Raw genomic sequence first — 21498 nt, forward strand, 5'->3', positions numbered from 1 at the left:
CTACTTCTGTAGTGATACTGCCTCGGAAACCCAAGGAGGGGTCGCTATGAGTCAGGGCCAACTCGACGGCAAATAACAACAACTGGTGGTATAGTGCCTAAGGCATTCTAACCAGAAGACTGGCGGTTCAAACCCACCAGCCACTCCTTGGAAGGAAGATTGGACAATCTACTTCCATTGTGATACTGCCTCAGAAACCCAAGGAAAGAGGTCACTATGAGTCGTATCTGACTCAACGGCAGTGAGTTTTGTTTTTGTTTTTTTTTCTGTAAGAGGGGGGGATTAAGTTTCTAGCAAGGCTTTGATGTGTAATTTTTCCCATTCTGGCTGTCTTTCTGGTTCACCATAACTTAAAAAATTCAGATCTGTTTTGGTGATGCTTCCTTGGCCATGACTAAACTGGCAGAACTGGTTCGAAGACCTGGCAAGTTCTTAAAGACACAGTTAGGAATGGATCTTGTTCATAGCCCAGGAACTGCCTATATGTTGAAGCTTTTCAAAGGCCCCCTATGATCATCTTATTCCTGAGCTTTTCTTTGTAATTTTTTAATCACCTTCTCTTATCACTGACTCAGGTATATATGATGTTAAACAGTTGCCTCTGATTGTTTTTGGGAAATATCCCTGAGGAAAAGGCTATTTGCCAAAGGAAAGTCTGAGTCAGGTCAATAAAAACAACCCTTGTGAGTGGAGTTGCCATTCTAGTCTAACAACAACAACTATGAGAATGCAGTTATCAAAGAATAATGTTTTGGGGAAAGTCCAGACCTGTCCTCTCCAGTGGCTGCTAGGCTGCTGATTCACACTGCCATTGTTGAACTAGGGGGAGGAGGATGGGAATAGGCCAAGTTGAAATGCTATAAAGCTTTTTGTTCTTACTGAGAATCAGCTGATTTTCTTTAATAAGTGCTGCTTGGATTGTTATAAGACACTTATTGGTTCTGAAAAATATTTATTTTGAAGGTTTTGCCAGTGTTCTCATTGCTTTTATGGACAAGTGGCTTTTTTGGAGATCCTTACTTTGCCTTTCCTTTGACAGCACTTACTGGCATAGTGTGGAGAAGAGAGAATTTTGAGAGTGGAAGCAGCACTTATTAACAATTATACCAGGATGACAGGTGTATGTTGGGGTAGTCAGGCACTAACTGGGATGTATGACAGCTTTCCCACAGATACATTTGGGTTGTTCCAAGGTTTTGGTTATTATGAACAATGTCTCTGTGAGCTTTATTGTACTTGCTCTCAGGTTATGCTTGTACACATTTCTGTTGGGCATATACTTAGGAGTGATGTTGTTGGTTCATGGGATAAGCACATGTTTAGGTTAATAGATAATGCCAAACAAATTGCAAAATGATTAAACTAACTTACACTCCCATCAGGAACCTGAAAGAATTCAGATGATCCTCATCCCAACCTAGATATTGTTAGACTTTATTTTAAGTCTGTTACTGTGCAGTTGAACACATTTTTGTCTGATTAATGACCATTTTGGTACCTTCTTTTGTGAATGTTTGTTTCAGTCTCCTGCCAGTGTTTTCATTGGGTTGTATTCATTTTCTTAATGATTTATGCCAGTTCTTTACATATTTTGTGTATTACCTCTTCGTTGATAATATGCGTTGCAGTTATCTTTATTTTCACTCTGTGGTATCTTTGTTTTTACTCTCTATTAAAGGTATCCTTTGCTGCACTGAAGTTTTTAATTTTAATGTGGTCTCGTGTTAAATTTTCCTTAATGGTAGTGTTTCATTTTACAAAAAGTAACACATTCCAAGAACATGATAACTATTTTGTATGCTTTTTAAACATTTAAAAAGAAAACCTGGCATAAGATTTTATTAATTATTTGGAAATCTTACCAATGAGCCATTGCCTAAATATTCTAATAATAATAACAATGATAGTAACATTATTGTTATACCTGCAGATAGCTTTGCTGAGCCCTTACTCAGCAAACCATAAATTTGAAAATTTTTATACTGTGAATTTAATTCTCATAGTAATTAATAACTGGGCATCCCACAGTAGTAATTAATAAGTTGGGTTGTGTATACATGCTTTACCTTATTATGTGGCTTATGTACCGCAGTTGGTGAAACTGAGACGTAGAAAAGTCAACAATAAGATACTGCATCCTATTGATAGGATAATTATCAACTGTCAGTTGGATTCAAACCCAGGCCTTCCTTTCTCCAGAAACTGTTATTGTCTAGGTTTGTTATTTAACCTTTTACTGTTACTGTTTGCCCTAATAATAGGCATCAGTGGCTACAGTAAAAAGTGACCAACTTTTTCTTGTCTTCAGAATTTTTACCACTTATTAGGAATATTTCTAAATCACAACTCAGATTTGGCCATTCTCACCCTTACTACACATGAGATGATAATTGATCAATTACAGGAAGCCCTCCTTTTTACTTGCACGTCTCTGGTTTGAATTCCTTTCTAAAGGACTTTCGTGGCCATGAAATCGCTAGCAGAATCTAAATACCCAATAAGTCACATTGAATAAAATCTTTTATGATAACATAGAACCTTATTCATGAAAACCTCTGTGTCTTTTTGTTATGGTGGAACTTTTTTGCTACTTATGTGGGAAAAGAGCACAAAATGAACCTTTTCAGAGGAAATTACTGTTGTTTGGGATCCATGAGGCCATTTTCTGCCTTATACTTACTGTAATCCACATAAATCTAGAGAAGCTGAATTTGAAAGGAACTGGTATTTGTAGGGGGTAAGGTTAAAGCAAGGGAGATCAGCTGTGATTATGGAAATAATTTGTAGGTTATTCCAGCCTCAGGGCCCAATTCAGTGCCCACAGTTTCCAGAGTCTGTGTACTGCTGATTTCACACTATTACTCAGATACAGATTTATCCAGGGAAAGATTTGTACCAGCAGAGTGAAAGGGGTTTTGTGTGCAGGGTGAATGTGGGAATGAGCATGAATGTTAAGGCAGCTTATAAAGAAGAAGTGATATAGTGTCTGCAGAGTGAGCCTATAACCTCTGCGTTAATTATAATAATATAATACAAATTATATAAGAAATCATATAATAATATAAATTACAACTTGTTATAATTAGAGTGCTTTTCTCTAACTTGAAGCCAGCATTAGCTCCTACCACTCACAAGGTACAGTTTCCTGTCCGGACTTCATTTGTCCATTACTCGAGAATGTCACATACAATTCCAAAAAGCTCAGTAATTTTTATGGTAACTTGTCTTAAAACCTAAACCAAACCTACTGCCATAAAGTCAATTCTGATTCGTAACAACCCTATAGCACAGAGTAGAACTGCCCCATAGGGTTTCCATGTCTATAAATCTTTACAGAAGTGGACTGCCTCATCTTTCTCCTGTGAAGCAGCTGATTGGTTTTAACTGTTGACCTTTTGGTTAGTAGCAGAATGCCATAACCATTGTACTACCAGAGCTCCCTACTTATCCTTATATTAGGTTTTAATTTCTATATTTAATGCCTTGGGAATATGGTTACCAGGCAGGTTACAAGTGACTCTTGCTTCGATAGAAAATTGTATGCACTTACATTCTAAAGAAGTTTAGAAAATAATCTCGGTGCAGGAGATAACATTGCCTTTCCTTATATAGAAAATATCCTTATAACTTAGAAGGTCATTTGTATGAGGATATAGTTGTACATCCACCATCTGTTTGCCGTTCTCTGGTGGCTTGTGTGTTGCTATGATAGTAGAAGCTATGTCACCCTTTTTTCAAATACTAGCAGGGTCACCCATAATGAACAGGTTTCCATGGAGTTTCCAGACTAAAACAGACTAGTAAGAAAGGCCTGGTAATCTCCTTCTGAAAACCAGCAAGTGGAAACCCTATGGACCATAGCAGAAAACTGTCTGATCTAGTTCTGGAAGATGAGCCCCCTAGGTTGGAAGATACTGAAGATACACAGTTGCCACAACAATGGACTCAAGCATGCCAGCAATAGTGGACCAGGCAGTGTTTCATTACATTGTACGTAAGTTCACCAGGAGTTGGAGCCAACTAACAACAACAGCATAGTTGTAACTATTAAGAAGAGATGAGTTTGAAAAAATACATGTATGTATGTGTGTGTGTGTGTATGTATACACACACACACATATATATGTATACTTATATATATGTATATATATATAATGGACACTCTTAATATTGAACTGAAGAGTAAATGTGACAGTGTAAGTAAGGTGTCTGACACATATTAAATGTGAAAGAGATGTTGATTATATGTACTTAAAAGAAAAAGAGATATTTTCTAAATTGCCAATGTGTTTGGTAATTTATTGGTACTGTTTTCCAGGGAGGCTGCCCTCTCTGAACCTGCACACTTCCACCCAGTTGTTCCTGGGTTTCTCTTTGCCACCTTAATTAGTGTCCTGGGTCTTAAGACTTCTTTTTATTAACAAATGTCTTCATTTTCATAAAAAGCAACCTCTAGTAACTTCCCGCATAAAGGCTCGAATTTGAAAATGTCTTTTTTTTCTACTTTTTACTTGAATAATATTTTAGTAATTTAGCATTGTTGTTTGGAAATCATTTCTTCCTGCAACTATTTTCATTACTAGTTCATTGTAATCTGTGCGTGCTCTCTCTCTCTCTCTCTCTCTCTGTGTGTGTTCATGTGTATATATAAATATATATATGCTGATTCATTATGTTTCTCTGAAGATTTATAGGTTTTAGGAAAGTTTTCTTTTCTTCATATATTCTCCCCACCCCTTTTGCTTTGGTGTCTGCTGGAGGCTTTCCTCAAATGTCTGATTGTCCTTGACTGAAGAGTGAGACACCAAAAAACTACTTGAATAGGGACTGGGCATATAGTCAGTTACTGGGGGCTTACATAGCATAAACAGGTGGTGAGTGGCCTTTTTGTTGTGGGATGCCCAGTTGATAATATTTGTTGTTGTTTTTCTTTCTTCAGCTTTGCTAGCCATTCATTGGGTTGGCTTCTGTGTATTCTGTTTGTGGCACTGTACCAAGCTCTTGCCTTCTGTGGCATCTTGGAGTCAAGAGCCTCCCTTCTTTCTCCAGAAAATTAACCTTGGGTGGATGAGGGATGGCAAAGTGAGGGCAGGAGGAGTGCAGTTCTATTAATCTGCTCATGAATACAAAGAAATCTCCAGTTCTTTTTTAGACATTATTAAAAATTATAAACTAATTCAGGCAGATATAAATAAAATAATAGAATATTAAACATAGAATAAATGAGAAAAGAGACTTTTAAGAATTCACACTTCATTCCCACCTACCCTGTGAAAAACAGTACATTTTTTTTCCTGTCTCCTTTTATTCTTTGGTAATGGGGTGAAGGAGAGTTTGACCTATTTTACAGTTATTCTTATGCTTACATAAAACTCAAATTATCCAAAATTTCAGTTTCCTAGATCTGGCATATATTCTCTAATATGTCTCTTGTTTAAAACGAATTTCTCTTTTCCTGCCACTCATGTAAACCATTGATTATCTGAAATCACCGCGTGTCCTCCATTCAGCTGGGATAATTGAGGCTTGATCTATTTAAATACATAATGAAGCCTTGAGTTTCATCTTAACTCTGTACTCAAAGGGGCTTTTATGAATTTTTTTTTTCTGATTGTATTCCTCTGTTGGCAAGAACTTTGCTTATTCTCCTCACTGAACTTCATATAATGTTTTATAGCATCCCCACAAGGCAAAGGAAAAACCAGAAAATTCACCCTTTCTACCTGTCTGCTGCTGTTTGCTTAATGGAAGATGATGTGTTCTGAGGAAGTTGAGAGGGTACCATTGGGTGGTCTTGTTCCTGCTTTTGTGATTGAATTCTGATGAAGGGTCCTTTAGCAAAGCTGGTGTTCCTAATTAAAGATGCCTGGTTTAATAAGGTGATGCAAGGTTAGTGGCTTAGAGCAGCTTTTTCTAATGCATCAGAATTTAAATCCTGGAGAGACCACACTGGAAAACATTGCATCAAATTAGTAGTCTGCTGTGATCAGCTCTGAACTGTTATGCCTGTAAACTGTCATAAAGTGTTTCTAGAGTTTTCTCCACTTAACTAGCTGTTTAAAGCAGTCAGCTGAGTTTGCCCATCCTCTCGTCCGTAACCAGCTCAGTGTATGCCACTGAAGAGGACAAACTTTGTTGAAAAGCTCATTTAGTGAATTGTGCTTCTTAGAAGTTGATTTGGCTTAATGATAGAGAATGGCAGGGACTGCTGTTTTATTTAGACAGGACAGCAGGAGCAAAAATTCTCTCTAATGGAATTGCTGTCAGGGCACTGACAGGTTTTAAAAGAGTTTGCAGAGCTGAGGCATACTTAATAATGGTTAAAAGTGCTGATGACTAAATTTTTCATAAAGCTGTGATGACACAGTTTTATATATGTTTCTCTAGGTTTGGTGTTTGGTATGATTTTTCTCTTCCTTTCTATTCAATATGTAAGTTCCAGGATAGCTGCTTTGCCAGAATTAAATATACACCTTTCCAAGGATGTTTAACTTCATCCACTGGTATCACCTTCCTTCCTTTCCACTTCTTCAATGGGTGGCAAACATAAACTCTGACATCTGAATGGAGTGTGTTGCCCTTGGCTGAGCTTGGCTGGGATCCTCACAGACGGAGAGAAGAAGGGGCTCCCATTTCATTAAACAAGGAGAGCAAAAGGCTGTTGTTCTAAGGAACATATCAGATGATGGGGTTAAAAGTTTATTGTATTTAACTCTTATTTAAAAATCATCACCTCCTTTGAAATGAAATTCTTACTTTGCTAGCATATCAGTCAGGATGGGTTAGATTATGTTGCAGTAAGTAAAATAAAAGTTACCACTCAGTTGGTTCTGACTCATGACGACCCCATGTATCCCAGAGTAGAACTTTGCTCCACGGGGTTATCAGTGGCTGTGAGCTTTTGGGAGTAGATTTCCAGGGCTTTCTTCCAACATGCCTCTGGGAAGACTTGAACCTTCACCTTTGCAGTTAGCATCCAAATTCATTAACTATTTGTACTACCCAAGGATAGCCATGTCTCAACTTACCTTCTCATTCCTGCCACATCTGATGGAGGTTGGCTGTGAATCTGTACTTGTCCTGGTCACTTAGGGACTAGGCTGACAGAGCTCCATCATGACACATGTTTTCATGACTGTGGGCAAATGGACAAGAATGAGGTTAACCAGGCTTTTGTCTTAAATGACACATACCACTTCCACACACTCATTGGCCAAAGCCAAGTGACTTGGCCATGTCTGACTCCAATGAGGGCAGAAAGATTCTATTCTCTCTTTTTCTTAGAAGTGGGGAGAGTTCAAATCATTAGTTGGCCCACACTAATGACCCTACAGCAAGATTTGTAGAAGAATTGATGAGAACTGGGATATTGGGAGCAATGTGGCATATTAAAAAATAATAACAATTTAAAACCACCAGTTAGTGGAGGTCAAGATTTTCAGAAAATTACTATGGCATTCTTCCTTTTTTCTGGGCTTTAATTTAGTGGAATGGCTTCCCAGACCCCTTCTAGATTAATATTTTCATTGGAAATTTTATGTTCATAACTTGTATTTAGCAGAGCTAGCTCTTTCCAGAGCTGTAGGTATTATTTTTTTCCCCCCTATCCTGTGAGTTAAGGGGTGGGGAAGGGAGGGTTGAAATTGAGGCCAAGATGGCTGTGGAGTGGCTTGGTTAAAGCATCTTTGGATCTGGGCCTCCCACTGAGCACTGAAGTGCCAGAGTTCTGCACAAGAGACATTCCCGCTCCTTCCTGCTACTTCTACAAGAATGTTATCTGAAATGGCCCCCATATGTTGCCAACCAACATAAAGCAATGTGCTGGTGAGGTCCCATTAATTGAGTTTTGTTTTTAAACCATCATTCAATTGAGTTAGAAAACTGACAAGATGCATGCAAGAAAAAATCATCAGTATTTTTTGTGCTGTAGAAACGTCAGCACCTACTTTAGTAGTGTAGTGACTAAATAGACCATTTCTTCGGGTTACCTACCCTCTGAGCATTTATTAAACTTTTCAGGGTTTAAGGGAAAAGAGCTTGGTAGTGTGGTGGTTATGGCATTTGGCTGCTACCAAAAGGTCACTGGTTCAAACCCACCAGCTGCCCTGCAGAAGAAAGGTGAGGCAGTCTGCTTCCATAAAGAGTTACATACAGCCTTGGAAACCTAGTGGGGGTTGCTATGAGTTAGAATCAACTCAGTGGCAGTGAATTTGGGTTTTGGAGTTTGGGCTTAAGGGGAGACATGCTAGAAAAGCTCAGCGTTCCCTTACTTACAAGTACTTGTTGATGGAGTTTCTACAGAATCATTAGTAGTGAGTTATAATGCATAAGCCACTTCCCCAAAATATTTACTGACTTTAAGCCTTTGGAGATCATCTTTGAATCACAGCAATTACACTTTGAGGTTCCATGTTCATTGGTGGGTGTTGCCCCAAATTGTCTTCAAGTCCCTGTGGAACATGCCATTCTGGGCAGCTGCAATACAGCTGGGTGGTCTGGATACTCCCATGTGGTCACCTGTGGCAGTCTGTTTCCAGCTGCCAAGAACTACTTCCCCAACCCTGGTTTTGCCATTGCTGCTTAGCAGCGGGATAGGACATCTGGATTTGGGGTACAGTGGTTCACTCGAGGGCAGGGCTGTTGTGTCTTTTATGGTCTGTGCATTAGTGTCCTAGGGCTGCTGTAGTGAAATACCACAGACTGGATGGCTCAAAACAACAGGAATTTATTATCTTAAAATTTTGGGGACTAAAAGTCCAAAATCATGTCTGCATGGCCCTGTGTCAGCAGCAGGGCCTACTCTTCCTGAAAGCTCTAGAGGGGGAAAGAGAGGAATCCTTCCTTGCATCTTTCTAATGTTTGGTGGTTCCTGGCAATCCTTGGTGTGTAGACACATCACTCCAATCCCTGCCTTTATCTTAACATGGCTGTTGTGTTAATTACCTAGTGCTGCTACAGCACAAATGCCACAACGGGGGGACTTTAGAGAACAGAAATGTATTTTCTCACAGTTCTGGAGACTACAAGTCTAAATCAGGATCTCAGCCATGTTGACTCCTCTGTCCGTAGCCCTGAGTGTTCCTTGGTTCCCTGGCTTGTAGGGAATCCTCACATGGCATCTGTCTTCCCCTGTGCATGTGTCCCTGTGATTGTTCTGGTCTTCTTCAAACTCAGAAGTGATTAGGTATAGGACCCACCCGACACTGGTATGACCTCATAACATTAAAGAAAAACCCTGTTTCCAGATAGAATTACATCCACAGGTACAGGGATTAGGATTCTGACACGTTTTGTGGGGCCACAATTCAATCTGTAATAGTCATCTTACCTCGGTTTCTCTTCTCTTTTTATAAGGGTCCCAGTCATACTGATTAGGGACTAACCTTACTCCAGTATGACCTCATGTTAACTGATCACATTCTCAAGCACACCCTATTGCTAGAAAAGATCACATTCCAACATACCAAGGGTTAAGACTTCAACATATCTTTCTTTGAGACACAGTTTAACCTGTAATAGCCAGCAGTGTCCCTCAGCCCCAGTCATGCCTTATAAGTGACCAGTTCTCTCTGGAGGCTGACCTTGGCCTCAGAGCAAACCTCTTGACTAGAAATTGAGCTGGCTCTATGGGACTTTTCCACGTACAAGTAAGTTCATATAAGCCCGTTGGATGAACAGGCATGATGGCTTCATTCCAGCCACAGCCCTTGGGGTCTGGGGAGTCTGACTTTAGAGGAACTTTTTATTGATTCTCTGAAGGAGGTCTGAAAAGTTAGCCTTACCCTTGGGGTTTCTAGAGCTGTCACCTTGACCTTTAGGGATTGCTTCTCTGGAAATCTGTTCATCTCTGTTACCTTCCTAAGAGGTGGCTGTTTCTCCTTACCCCTCCCCTAACAGACCATCAGCCAGACGGAGCTGGAAAACTGGATCACTGCGATCCATTCTGCTTGTGCGGCTGCTGTCGCCAGACATCACCACAAAGAAGACACACTCCGGCTCCTTAAGTCCGAAATCAAAAAACTGGAGCAAAAGATTGATATGGATGAAAAGATGAAGAAAATGGGTGAGATGCAGCTGTCTTCAGTCACTGATTCGAAGAAGAAGAAAACTATATTAGATCAGGTAATCATTCTTCTGTTTTTAGACCCTGGTGAAATCATTAGGTCTTTCAAGTTTTTCTGCTGCCTTGGAGTTGGAAAACATCACTGGTTATCTCCTTGTCATCCTGGCTGCTGAAGTCTTTATTGTGACTGTCAGTTTTCCTCACCCATTGTTCACAGTTTATTGTTCTGAACTAAAGGGAACAATATTACATTGAATAAAAGACAGAATTCTAATAGGGGAGCCATCCTGCTCCTCCCACAGCATGCTTTTTCTAGGAAGTCTGCCATTCCGTTCCCCAAATTGCCAGCCTGACTTGGAGCTGAAATGTAGTGGCATTTCATTTCTGATTCGTTAGTAAATTTCAAGTAGTGGTTTCTCTTAGGTAAAAGCAGAAAACATTAAAAGAAAAAAATGTATGTAATTGCTGTATATTACTTCTTGCTAAAAAAAGGAAAGATTTAGTGTAATGAACAGAGGGCATTTTTGCCCACTGTTCAATTGTTTTAAAATAATCGATAGCTGTCTAGTAAAGCTTTGAATTTTTATTCTACTCTTTAGGAAGGAATGATGTGAATAAATGATACTTATTTGAACAATTGTGCTGGGCTAGTGCGCAATCTTCCACGTTTCTTTGCCTGTATTACCTGATACTCTACTCTTTTTTTTTTTTAATTTATTTTTCTTTATTGCAGTAAAATACATGTAACATAACTTTTGCAGTTTTTAACCATTTTTAAGTCTTTAATTCTGTGACATAAATTATATTCTCAGTGTTGTATAATCATCACCACTGTTGGTTTCCAAAACTTTTTCATCGCTCCATACAGAATCTCAGTACTCATTAAACATCAATTTCCTGTTCTCCCCAATGCCCACCCATGATAACTACTCATCTACTTTTTGTCTCTTTGCATTTGCCTAGTCTAGATATTTTATGTAAGTGGGATTGTGTAAAAAATCTCTTCTTTTGTATCTCACTTATTTCACTTGGCAAAGCATTTTGACAGTTCATCCATGTTGTAGCATTTATTAGAACTTTATTCTTTTTATGACTGAATAATATTCCATCATCTGTATATACCATGTTTTGTTTATCCATTCATCTGTCTATGGGCATTTGGGTTGTTTCTACCTTTTGGCTTTTGTGAATAGTGCTGCAGTGAACATTGGCATATGTGACACTGTATTTTAAATCCAAGTAAAAAGGCTGCTACCAATCATTAATCATGATCTGTGTCATTATTAATATCCCTGAACCTTCTCTTCTCTACTTGCCAGATCCTGTACTATGCTTTATCCTTGAATTGTCTCATTTAAATATCACATCAGCCTCAGGTAGTAGGCATTCTTTTCTCACTTTCAAAAATGAAGAAATGTCTTAGCTATGTCTGATGATTGGAACTATGTATTCAAGAGTCTGGTTCCCCGCCCCCATCTAGTGTTTTCTGCTTTCCTTCCTATACTCTGTATCACTCACCTCCTCCAAAAAGATAATTTGCCTCTGTGCTTCATTTAGCCTCCCTTTGCGTCTTTTCTTGGTCCCCCTGTGAAAAGCTACCTCTTAGTGTATCATGTAATTCTCTGGCACTAGAAGCCTTCACATTTCTGACATTTTTATTTCTTCTGCCTTGGGTTTGTGGTCCAGAGTTCAGAGCTGATGGATATATAATGCCTACAAACATAAAATCTATAATAGAAAGGCACTGGACAACTATTAATATACTTTCTGTTGATAATACTGGATTTATGACTATAAATCTTTGCAGGGGGGGTGGTGGAAAACTATGAAAAGAATAATATCAATGTGTTCTGTATCTTAGCAACTCAGGATACCCACTGTTTACCATTTTATACTGTAATTAGTACCTTTATAGTGTATTTACTTGAAATCTTTATGTAGCATAGAGTTGTTAACATTTGTTTTCCCTTTCTCCCCCCTCTTGCACCCTCCTCCATCCCATTTTCTCCACTATAGATCTTTGTTTGGGAGCAAAATCTGGAACAGTTTCAAATGGACTTATTTAGGTACCGCTGTTACTTAGCCAGCCTCCAAGGTGGGGAGCTGCCAAACCCCAAGAGGCTACTTGCTTTTGCAAGTCGACCAACGAAAGTAGCCATGGGCCGCCTTGGAATCTTTTCTGTATCATCTTTTCATGCCCTGGTGAGTAGAAGCCCTGATGTACTTTTGAAACATATTTATCTTGACAGGACTGTATAAATGTTTTGCTCATTTTCCATTGCATGTGGATTTCTGACTTGTCCTCTCTTTGCAGTGGGTGCAAGTCTTTATTTGAACTTAGTCTGAAATTTGTTACTTAAGCCTCTTTTGATGGGGCCTAAATGACTGTACAAAGAAAATGCAAAAGTTAGAGTCTTAAGTCATGTTTGCATGTCGTGGTTATTGATAGCTCTTGTTATCTATATGGGGTATCCTGTTTTGAACCCCAATACCTATTTTTTATGTTAATCTTATGGAAATGGTAAGTGGAAAACTTTTGAGCTCAGACAGAAACATGGTCGTTATAGTTCTCTGTGTTTTTTTATATACACACACACATATCCCATATATTAAACACGGGCTTACTTAGCTTGCTCTATTTTTATTATTATTTTAATGACCATCAATTGGAAAAACCAGTTACCCTAGAATCAAGTCTGACTCCTGGCGACCCCATGTGTGTCATGGTAGAACTTCTCTCCACAGGGTTTTCAGTGGCTGATTTTTCAGTAGTGATCACCAGACCTTTCTTCCAAGGTGTCTCTGGGTGGACGTGAGCCTCCGGTCTTTTGGTTAGCAGCCAAGTGTGTTTACAATTTGCACAACCCAGGGACTCCAGTGACCATAATGCATTAGAAGAAAGCAAAGAACTTCCATGATTCACCAGCCAAACATATACGGTTTGGGGAGGGAAATTTCCATCTGAGTTCCACAGAAGCAGATGGTATAGTTGTGTTGTGTTTGCAATCTGTAATTTTGTGTACTTGGTAAATTGCGAACAGTTTTATGTCCTTTTGACTTCTTTTTCTTAAAAATTGCTATCTGAGTAACATGGTTTTAACCTATCCAAGTCAACACCCACTTAAAATGTACTGCACCTTAGTACATTTGCTGTGGAATTCAGTGTTAAGTCTCAGGTTCCAGAAATGGCTTTGGAAACCCTAAGCTGTGCTGCTCTTGTCTTGCGGTGTCAGCTGTACCCTTCAATTGAATTCAGGGCTGTAATTCAGTCAGAGGCGTTTGTATTCTTTATAAATAGATTAGCGTCATCATTCAGATAATTAGGGGTAGATTTACATTTTTAAAGAAGTCTTAAACCAATTTCTGGAGTTATTAAAACTGGCATCCTGATTTGTTCTGATAATTACAGCTCAGCTCTTGGTCTCCCTGGCTACCACCTCTCCATCTAGCTATTAAGTGCTATTTTTTTTTTAGGAGTGGTTGGGCAGAGTAGTGGGATGAATAAATCTTGCAAATGGTTTTCAGTTTGTGCCTCTAGATTTATTTCTCTGAGACCCTGGATACCACATTTTAACCTAGGCAAATCTAAGTTTGCAAATCTAAGTAATCTGCAAAAATTTGGGATAACAGTTCTTATTTTTTTCCTTGTAACAATGTCATACGTTAAGGGACCATTTTTATTAAGGGAGTGCGTGATGTCAATGTACAACCTTATTATTAATACTACATCCTAAGCATCTGAATAGGTCTTTTTACTGTGGCATGATAGATTTTGGAGAGTATAATTTTGTTTTATACCTAAAATTTCTATGCTTCAGTTATTTTCTTCAAAATCATTAGAACTATCCTCTCTGAGAAGTAAAAGCCACTGTATCTCTTTTCCTTCTAATTTGCTCTAATCAGTCCTGTGAGTGTGTGTACTTTTCTTATGGATTGGGGTAGATAATAAAATCTAACCAACCATATCTTCTTCTTTTTTAAAATTTTTATTTTGGTGAATGTATACACAGCCAAACCATTAGCACAATTTCGACATGAACAATTCAGTGGCACTTGTTATTTTCTTCAGGTTGTGCTACCATTCCCGCTATCCTTTTCTTTGTTACTCTACCACTATTATCTTAAACTTATTGCCCTCAAGCTTTCCCATCCAGCCTTTTGGGTTGTCATTGTCAATTTGATCTTGAAAAACAACATCAAATTCTAGGCAAGAAGATCTGCTGTTTTAAGAAAGGATGACTAAACTATTGTTGTTATGTGCTGTCGAGTTGGACCCAACTCATAGCAACCCCTCCTTGGGTTTCCGAGGCAGTATCCCTATGGAAGTAGATTGCCCAACCTTCCTTCCAAGGAGTGGCTGGTGGATTTGAACCACCAGCCTTCTGGTTAGCAGTCAAGTGCCTCAGCCACTATGCTACCCAAGCTGTATATGTCAAATGAAAGTCTATTCCCACATCCTAGCCCTTATTAATAAAATCACAACTCGTATAGTTAAGTCACCTATGTTAGCAATATACTACCTAACATTTGCTACTTTGTAAAAGATAAGAAGCTATATACTTTTAAGTTGTCTTAAGGGTCTTACCAGAAGAAAATAAATAAACAAATTTAAAATATAGGGAAAAAAGGTCTAAGCAGCATAAGATAGGGGTGGGAGAATTAGTAACTCTTTCAGGTTTTTTGATCAGTGTTTTTAAAGAAGAATATTTAATTCCAGATGTTCCACTCTCTGTTCCTTTGTCCTGTCTTTGCTAGCTGTGTCAGTGATGCAAAGCTGAGCTTTTACATATCCTTACACTCTTATCTTTCCCATGAGGAGTGTCACTTGGGACAGAACAAGTTAGGAGTGCCTGTTGGGTGTAGGTTCCTGTTTGCTGCTTCAGCTGCTGGGGAGGATGTCAGTCAGGGAATTTTACAATCTGATTTATTGAATACTTATTTCTCCCTCCTCTCCTTGTCATTTGACCCCAGGACAATTTTTTTCCTTGAGGGTTGAAACAGTCCTCAATTTAGCCTTTGTCCAGATTTTTTTTTTTTTTTCCCTCCTTTTAAGTGGGGGAGAGGGAGGCGGAGGTGTGAGGGTAACAGGGTTAGGGGAGGAGATTTGAGCTACAATTTAAGTACCATTCACTAGGAGAGCTTCCCATAATGCTGAGTGATTTGCGGTAATTAACTAAAGGGTCCCTGCTGTCCTCTTTGAAAGAAGGTTATCATTGTTCTTGTTTGCACAGATGAGCAGAATGATAGAGTAATCAGGTTCCGACCACAAAGAGAGGCATTGTGTGGGCAAAGATGATCACTGAGAAACTCTTGAGCTCTTGTCCAGTTAGTTGTTCTACTGCCAGTCTGTTCTTCTAAATCCTTTGCTCATTTGGAGTCATTATTATCTTGGAGTAGGGGTTTCTTTCACAGTTTAGGAGGCCCCAAACAGTTTAAAATAGTTACTATAAGAATTTGAGTAAAGTGATCATTTTGTGAAACAGACTGAACTCTCTGGTCAGCTGGTAACAGACTAGTTGTGGTTCCTTGAGTGTCTCTTTTAAAGGCTTTTGTTTGTTTGTTTTAATTTTAAACTGAGAGTTACTATTTAATGGCTTAAACCACATTATGTATGATCTCTGCTTTTATATTTTGGTGTTTGTTTATGTATTTGTTCATTCAAATCAACAAACATCTTTGAGTATATACTTGGCATGTGTTAGGTACTTTTCGATGATTTTGAGCTGTGGTGTTGGTGAAGAATACTTAAAGTATCATAGACTGCCAGAAGAACAAACAAATCTGTCCTGGAAGAAGTGCAGCCAGAATGCTCCTTAGAAGTGAGAGTGGTCAGACTTGGTCTCACCTACTTTGGTCATGTTGTCAGAAGGGACCATTCCTTGGAGAAGGATATCATGCTTGATAAAGTAGAGGGGTCAGCGAAAAAGGGGAAGACCCGCAACAAGGTAGATTGACACAGTGGCTGCAATGATGGGTTCAAGTATAACAAGGATTGTGAGGATGGCACATGACTGGGCAGTGTTTCATTCTGTTGTCTATAGGGTCACTATGAGTCAGAGCTGACTCGGTAGCACCTAACAACAACAACAGCTAGTTAGGGATACAACAGGGAACAACACAGAATTTCTGCTTATAAGAATTTATATTCCTATGCAAAAGATGGAGAACAAACAGGTAAGCAATTAAATACACACAATAAGTACAGATTCTGATGTGTAAATGAGGTAATACATGTAGTTGTATATAAGGTTGCCTGTATGTGGTTCAGGAGTCCTGTTGGCACAGTGGGCTAAATGCTCAGCTACTAGTCAACAGAAGGCTGGCGGTTCAAACCCATCAGCCACTCCTCGGAAGGAAGATGGAGCAATCTACTTCCGTAGTGATACTGCCACGGAAACCCAAGGAGGGGTCGCTATGAGTTGGGTCCAACTCAGTGGCACATAACAACAACAACAATAAGCTAATCAACAAGTCAGCGTTCAAACCTACCAGCCACTCTGTGGGAGAAAGATGAGGCAGTCTTCTTCCATAAAGGTTACAGCCTTGGAAACACTATGGGGCTGTTGTACTCTGTCCTGTAGGGTTCCTATGAATCAGAGTCGACTCGATGGCAGTTGGTTTGTTTTTAGTTTTTAGTGGTTGAATGGTATAAGTCTTACCTTCCATGTGGGAGACCAGAGTTCGATCCCCCACCAGTCCACCTCAGGCACAGACACTACCCATCTGTCGATGAAAGCTTGAGTGTTGCTATCATACTGAACACGTTTCAGTGGAGCTTCCACAGATGCTAGATAGACTAGGAAGAAAAGTCTGGTAATCTATTTCCAAAAATCAGCCAATGAGAACCCTAAGGATCACAACGGTCAGGTCTACAGCCAGTCATGGGGATGTGTTAGTACCGGGCAGCATTTTGTTCTGTTGTGCATTAAGTCTCCATGAGCCAGGGCCTGATGTGATGACAGCCAGCAATAACAACAGCAACACGGATGTTTATATGTATCTATTTAGAGAACTATTTGTTTATTTGTCAATACATCTATAGATAGAAGACCAAAAAGGCATTTTTCCCCCTCTAGGAAGGTTAGGCAATCTACTTCTGTAGTGATACTGCCACGTAAATCCGAGGAAGGGTCTCTCTGAGTCGAATCCAACTCAATGGCAGTGCGTTGTGTTGCGTTGTAGGATTTTAAAATTCTCAGCCTCAGTTGATGATGCTATTCTTAACTGATACTGATGCAGTCATTTGAGGATGTGCATGTGTCAGTATGTTATAACTTCATCCTTTTATAGCCTTTGTTCTTTAACTTAGAAAGTGATGGAAATGGAGAATATTGTTACATCTTTAATATTGCCTTTTGTTTTGTGATTTTATTCTCCATAACACCTTGAGCATAATAGATTAAAGAGCTTTCTGTCATAAAAATTCCCACCAGTGTTTTGGGTGTCACATGCTTGTTTGCCCTGATCTGGGTTTTCTTATGTGCTAAGCTGAGAAATCCTACTTCCGTAGTGATACTGCCTCAGAAACCCAAGGAGGGGTCGCTATGAGTCAGGTTTGACTCGACGGCACATAACAACAACAACAAGCTGAGAAAATCCAAAGCCCTCTCAGGTTGCTCATCTTCCTATTTTAATTTGGGATCCAAAACCCTGCAATATTTGCAAAGAAACTATTTTAATTCCTGTTTTTAATGTCAGTGGGGGTCCTTGCCAATCTACTCATGATGCCCACTTTGTGTTTGCACTGTCAGTATTGAAAACTCCAGTGAGGCATGCCTTCTAACCAGCATGCTGTTTGCTGGGGAGTCTCTTTGTTACCCAACAGTGTTTTATCTCATAGACTGCTTGCCATTTGGCATTCATCACGTTCGGAGTTACCTGTGTGGGAATCTATGATAAGTAGTTCCAAGACATTTACCTCCAGCAACAAAGAGCGGGTGGGGAAGTTTCAGTTCAAGTCAGACTTGCTATACCTCCTGCCACACCCTGTTTGAAAGGAGAGCCTGTGGGTGGCCTATTGAGGCCACCTGGCAGAAGTTACCTTCAACTTCTGGGACTTTGCTCATAAGCTGTAGGATAAAGTTCAAGCTTGAATTATGTTCTTTGGGGAAAGGACTTCATCGAGTCCTCATGGACATTCAACATCCACTTGAGCAGTCGTTGCAGTGGCAGATTTAAACTTGGAGCGCTCCCATCAGAAATATTTCTCTGGGTTGTTGTTGTTATTGTTGTTGGCCGCTGTCATGTCAGCCTCCGACACATGTGACCCCAGTCACAGCCGAATGAAACTGCCTGGTCCTGTGCCATTCCCATGATTGGTTGCGAATCAGACAGGTTCAATCCATAGGATTTTCATTGGCTGATTTTCAGAAGGAAGTCACCAAGCCTTTTTTTCCTAGTCTGTCTTAGTCTGGAAGCTCCACTGAAGCCTGTTCAACATCCCAACAGCACTCAGCCCTTCACTGACAGATGGACATTGTATGAGGTGCATTGTACTGGCTGTGTATGAGGTACATGTTGGGAGATTGAACCTGTGTCTCCAGCATGGAAGATGAGAATTCTTCCCCTGAACCACACTGCCCCCAGTTGTTGGTACCTTACAGTATCTCAACAGAATTCAGCTCTCCCTCCTCTCTTTTTAAAGCCAAATTATAAATTTTATTTTCCTTTTACCTAAATATTGGATATGCAGGGCTAGAGTGAAGTAGCATTTCCATCTTCAGAGATTCAGGACCCTTCTGTATGACTGTTCTACTGTCCTTAAAAAGGCTTCTCTCTGAACATCCTATACCAGCTGTCATGTGAATCTTCCTGCCATCATTAAAGAGAAAAATAAAAGAGAAGGGAAAACCCTCTTCTCTAAAGGACAATTTCTAGAGATTGCAAATCCCTTCCACTTATATTCCATTGCCAGAAGTTAGTCACAAAGCCCTGCTGCCAGGGTAATGAAGTCAACTTTGGGTAGCCCTGTGCTCATCCCCTTTTGGGTTAAGCATCAACTGCTAACTGAAAGGTTGTGGTGTGAAGCCACCCAGAAATGCCTCAGAAGAAGGGCCTGGCAGTGCTCTGAAAGATCACAGCCATTGAAAATCCTGTGGAGCACAGTTCTAGTTGCAACACAGTAGGTCATCATGAAATGGAATCAACTCAACAGCAACATTTGTATGTGTGTGCCCCTACATTTGGGGATTCTCTGATTGAGGAAGCCTAAGGCACTTGACTGTTAACCGGAAGGCTGGTGGTTCAAACCCACCAGCCACTCCTCGGGAGGAAGATGGGGCAATCTACTTTCATAATGATACTGCCTCGGCAACACATGGAGGGTTGCTATGAATCGGGTTTGACTCAACGGCACATAACAATAACAACACCACAACAGCAGAGGGCCCAATAAGAAAAATGATAATATATAATTCTGAGAAAACAAAATAGAAGAAATTAGAAATTTTAGACTTAATACAGAGTCACAGGAATCAAAACCTTTTTTCTTTTTTTTTGCTGATACATGGGTACCATTTTTCATTAGAATGCTGACCCTGCTTGGCAGCGTTAGGGGAGAATCTCAACAAAGTAAGGATGGTTTAACTTGATGCTGGACATCCACCCAGTGACAGAGAGAACATCTAGTTCTTTGCAACAATGTATATATTTTGTTACAGTTTTATTTATTTTTACTAATGGTTTCAAATTAAAGATTTTTCTTTTTAAGGCAAAGAACATTTTTGAAGCACTTTAAAATAATTGAGTTGGCTGACTTTTCATTCCCATTTTGAATCCATAAAGGGCCCTCCAAATTCCAATGTAGATGAGTCCTAGAATGAACGCTTTGGGTTGTGAGGTCAGTATTGGCTGGGGTCATGGAGGAAGATGCTTAGAAACGTGAGATTAAGTGGGGTTGAAGAACACGTGAGTCTCAACCTATTTTCCTTACCAATGCTCCTTCTTGCCTTTTTCAGGTGGCAGCACGCACAGGTGAAACTGGAGTGAGAAGACGTACTCAGGCCATGTCCAGATCTGCAAGCAAGCGAAGGAGCAGGTTCTCTTCTCTTTGGGGTCTGGACACTACCTCCAAAAAGAAGCAGGGACGCCCAAGCATCAACCAGGTAGATGGCAGAGGTGATGAAAAACAAGACTCCACAGATGGCTTCCACTCTTACCTCACTTTGTGGGGTGTTTCTTTACTGAAGATTAATATTATCTAAAACCACCTAGTTGACATGAAAGAGTTGGTTGTGCTAGACATTTTTAATAGATAATATATACCCGTAACATGAAACTCTATTAGTCTCTTGCCAGGCTACAGTGTTCCACTTGCATTCTTTCCAATCCCTGGTTAATTCTAGACCTCCTGAAAGTACACAGGTCATCCTGAGTCTTCAGAAAGAGCGGGGCTTGATGGTAAAGCCAAGTGGGCACCTAAGCAGAGTCTGGTAAGCTGCCTTTGGTGCCAGATCAAAGGCAGCCTCCAGGGAAGTCTGATAGTTTCTTTGCCCTTGACTCTTTGAGGTTGACATGAAATGGGCAAGTCCTCTGCCTATAGGAATGAGGACCCAAGAATCTGAAAGTATTTACTTACCACTGTGGCCTTAGGTACGAGGGCTTAGAGGGGATCTCAATGCATCATGAATGACATAACTAGAATGGTACACTCCCAGCCTCCCATGATCATATGTTGTGGCCCTGTTCTTCCCTGTTAATTTTACCTAAGGCCTTCTATGCTGGCATTACTTATGATAAACTCACTTTTTGTTGTTATTGTCGCCCTTCCTCTTTTCCTTTGAGAATTGAGTAGCTCCAGAATTCCTTATTCAGATTTTTAAGGAATGAACATGGTATTTGCCTTTTAGAGAGAAGCAGAATGAGAATGTCTAATTCATGAGCTCCAGTGCTTAGGAATCAAACACAGCATTTTCGAGGTCAAGACTAGAACTGCTGATTTGATGCAAAGGTTTGCACTCGTCTTCTAATCTTCAGGTTGGCTCTTCAAACCTGTCCAGTGGCTCTGTGGACGAAAGGCCTGGTGATCTACTTCAGTAAAGATTACGGCCAAGAAAACCGTATGGAACACAGTTCTAGTCTGTAACACATGGGGTCACCATGAGTCAGAATCAACTTGACGGCAATGCTTTTGGTTTATGCAAGATGAGAAGTTGGTTGACTGGCTTGGTGAAAGGATCCTCCTTATTTGCTCTGATACTTCCTACAGTTAGTTTGCTTAAGAAATGAGTTTTCAAAAAGAAGTGAAATTGATATTCTGAGCCCCTTTAGCTGGCCAGCATGCTCACCATTTGAACAGAGAATGTCTCTAACTTTCATGGAACCTGCAGGCAACCTGAAGACAGAATGATAATGAGCGATTGTACGTTTTGTTCTGTGATCTTTGAGGAGAGTAAGGAGCAGATCTAGGTTGCCACCATAGGCTTTATTTCTGTGTA

At 39.9% G+C, this 21498-nt stretch overlaps 1 protein-coding gene across 1 annotated transcript in view; it reads left to right on the forward strand.

Moving 5' to 3' along the window:
* TIAM1 (TIAM Rac1 associated GEF 1) overlaps positions 1–21498 on the forward strand; it is a 202333-nt gene that overhangs the window by 32480 nt on the left and 148355 nt on the right. Inside the window, exons 4-6 of the mRNA XM_007941289.2 lie at positions 9898–10122; positions 12080–12265; positions 20020–20166. Of these exons, the coding sequence (XP_007939480.1) occupies positions 9898–10122; positions 12080–12265; positions 20020–20166 (558 nt within the window). The remainder of the gene's footprint in view (positions 1–9897; positions 10123–12079; positions 12266–20019; positions 20167–21498) is intronic.

The sequence above is a fragment of the Orycteropus afer genome, unplaced genomic scaffold (assembly GCF_000298275.1).
Source record: "Orycteropus afer afer isolate SDZICR_OR568_19922 unplaced genomic scaffold, OryAfe1.0 scaffold00078, whole genome shotgun sequence".
NCBI lineage: Eukaryota > Metazoa > Chordata > Mammalia > Tubulidentata > Orycteropodidae > Orycteropus > Orycteropus afer.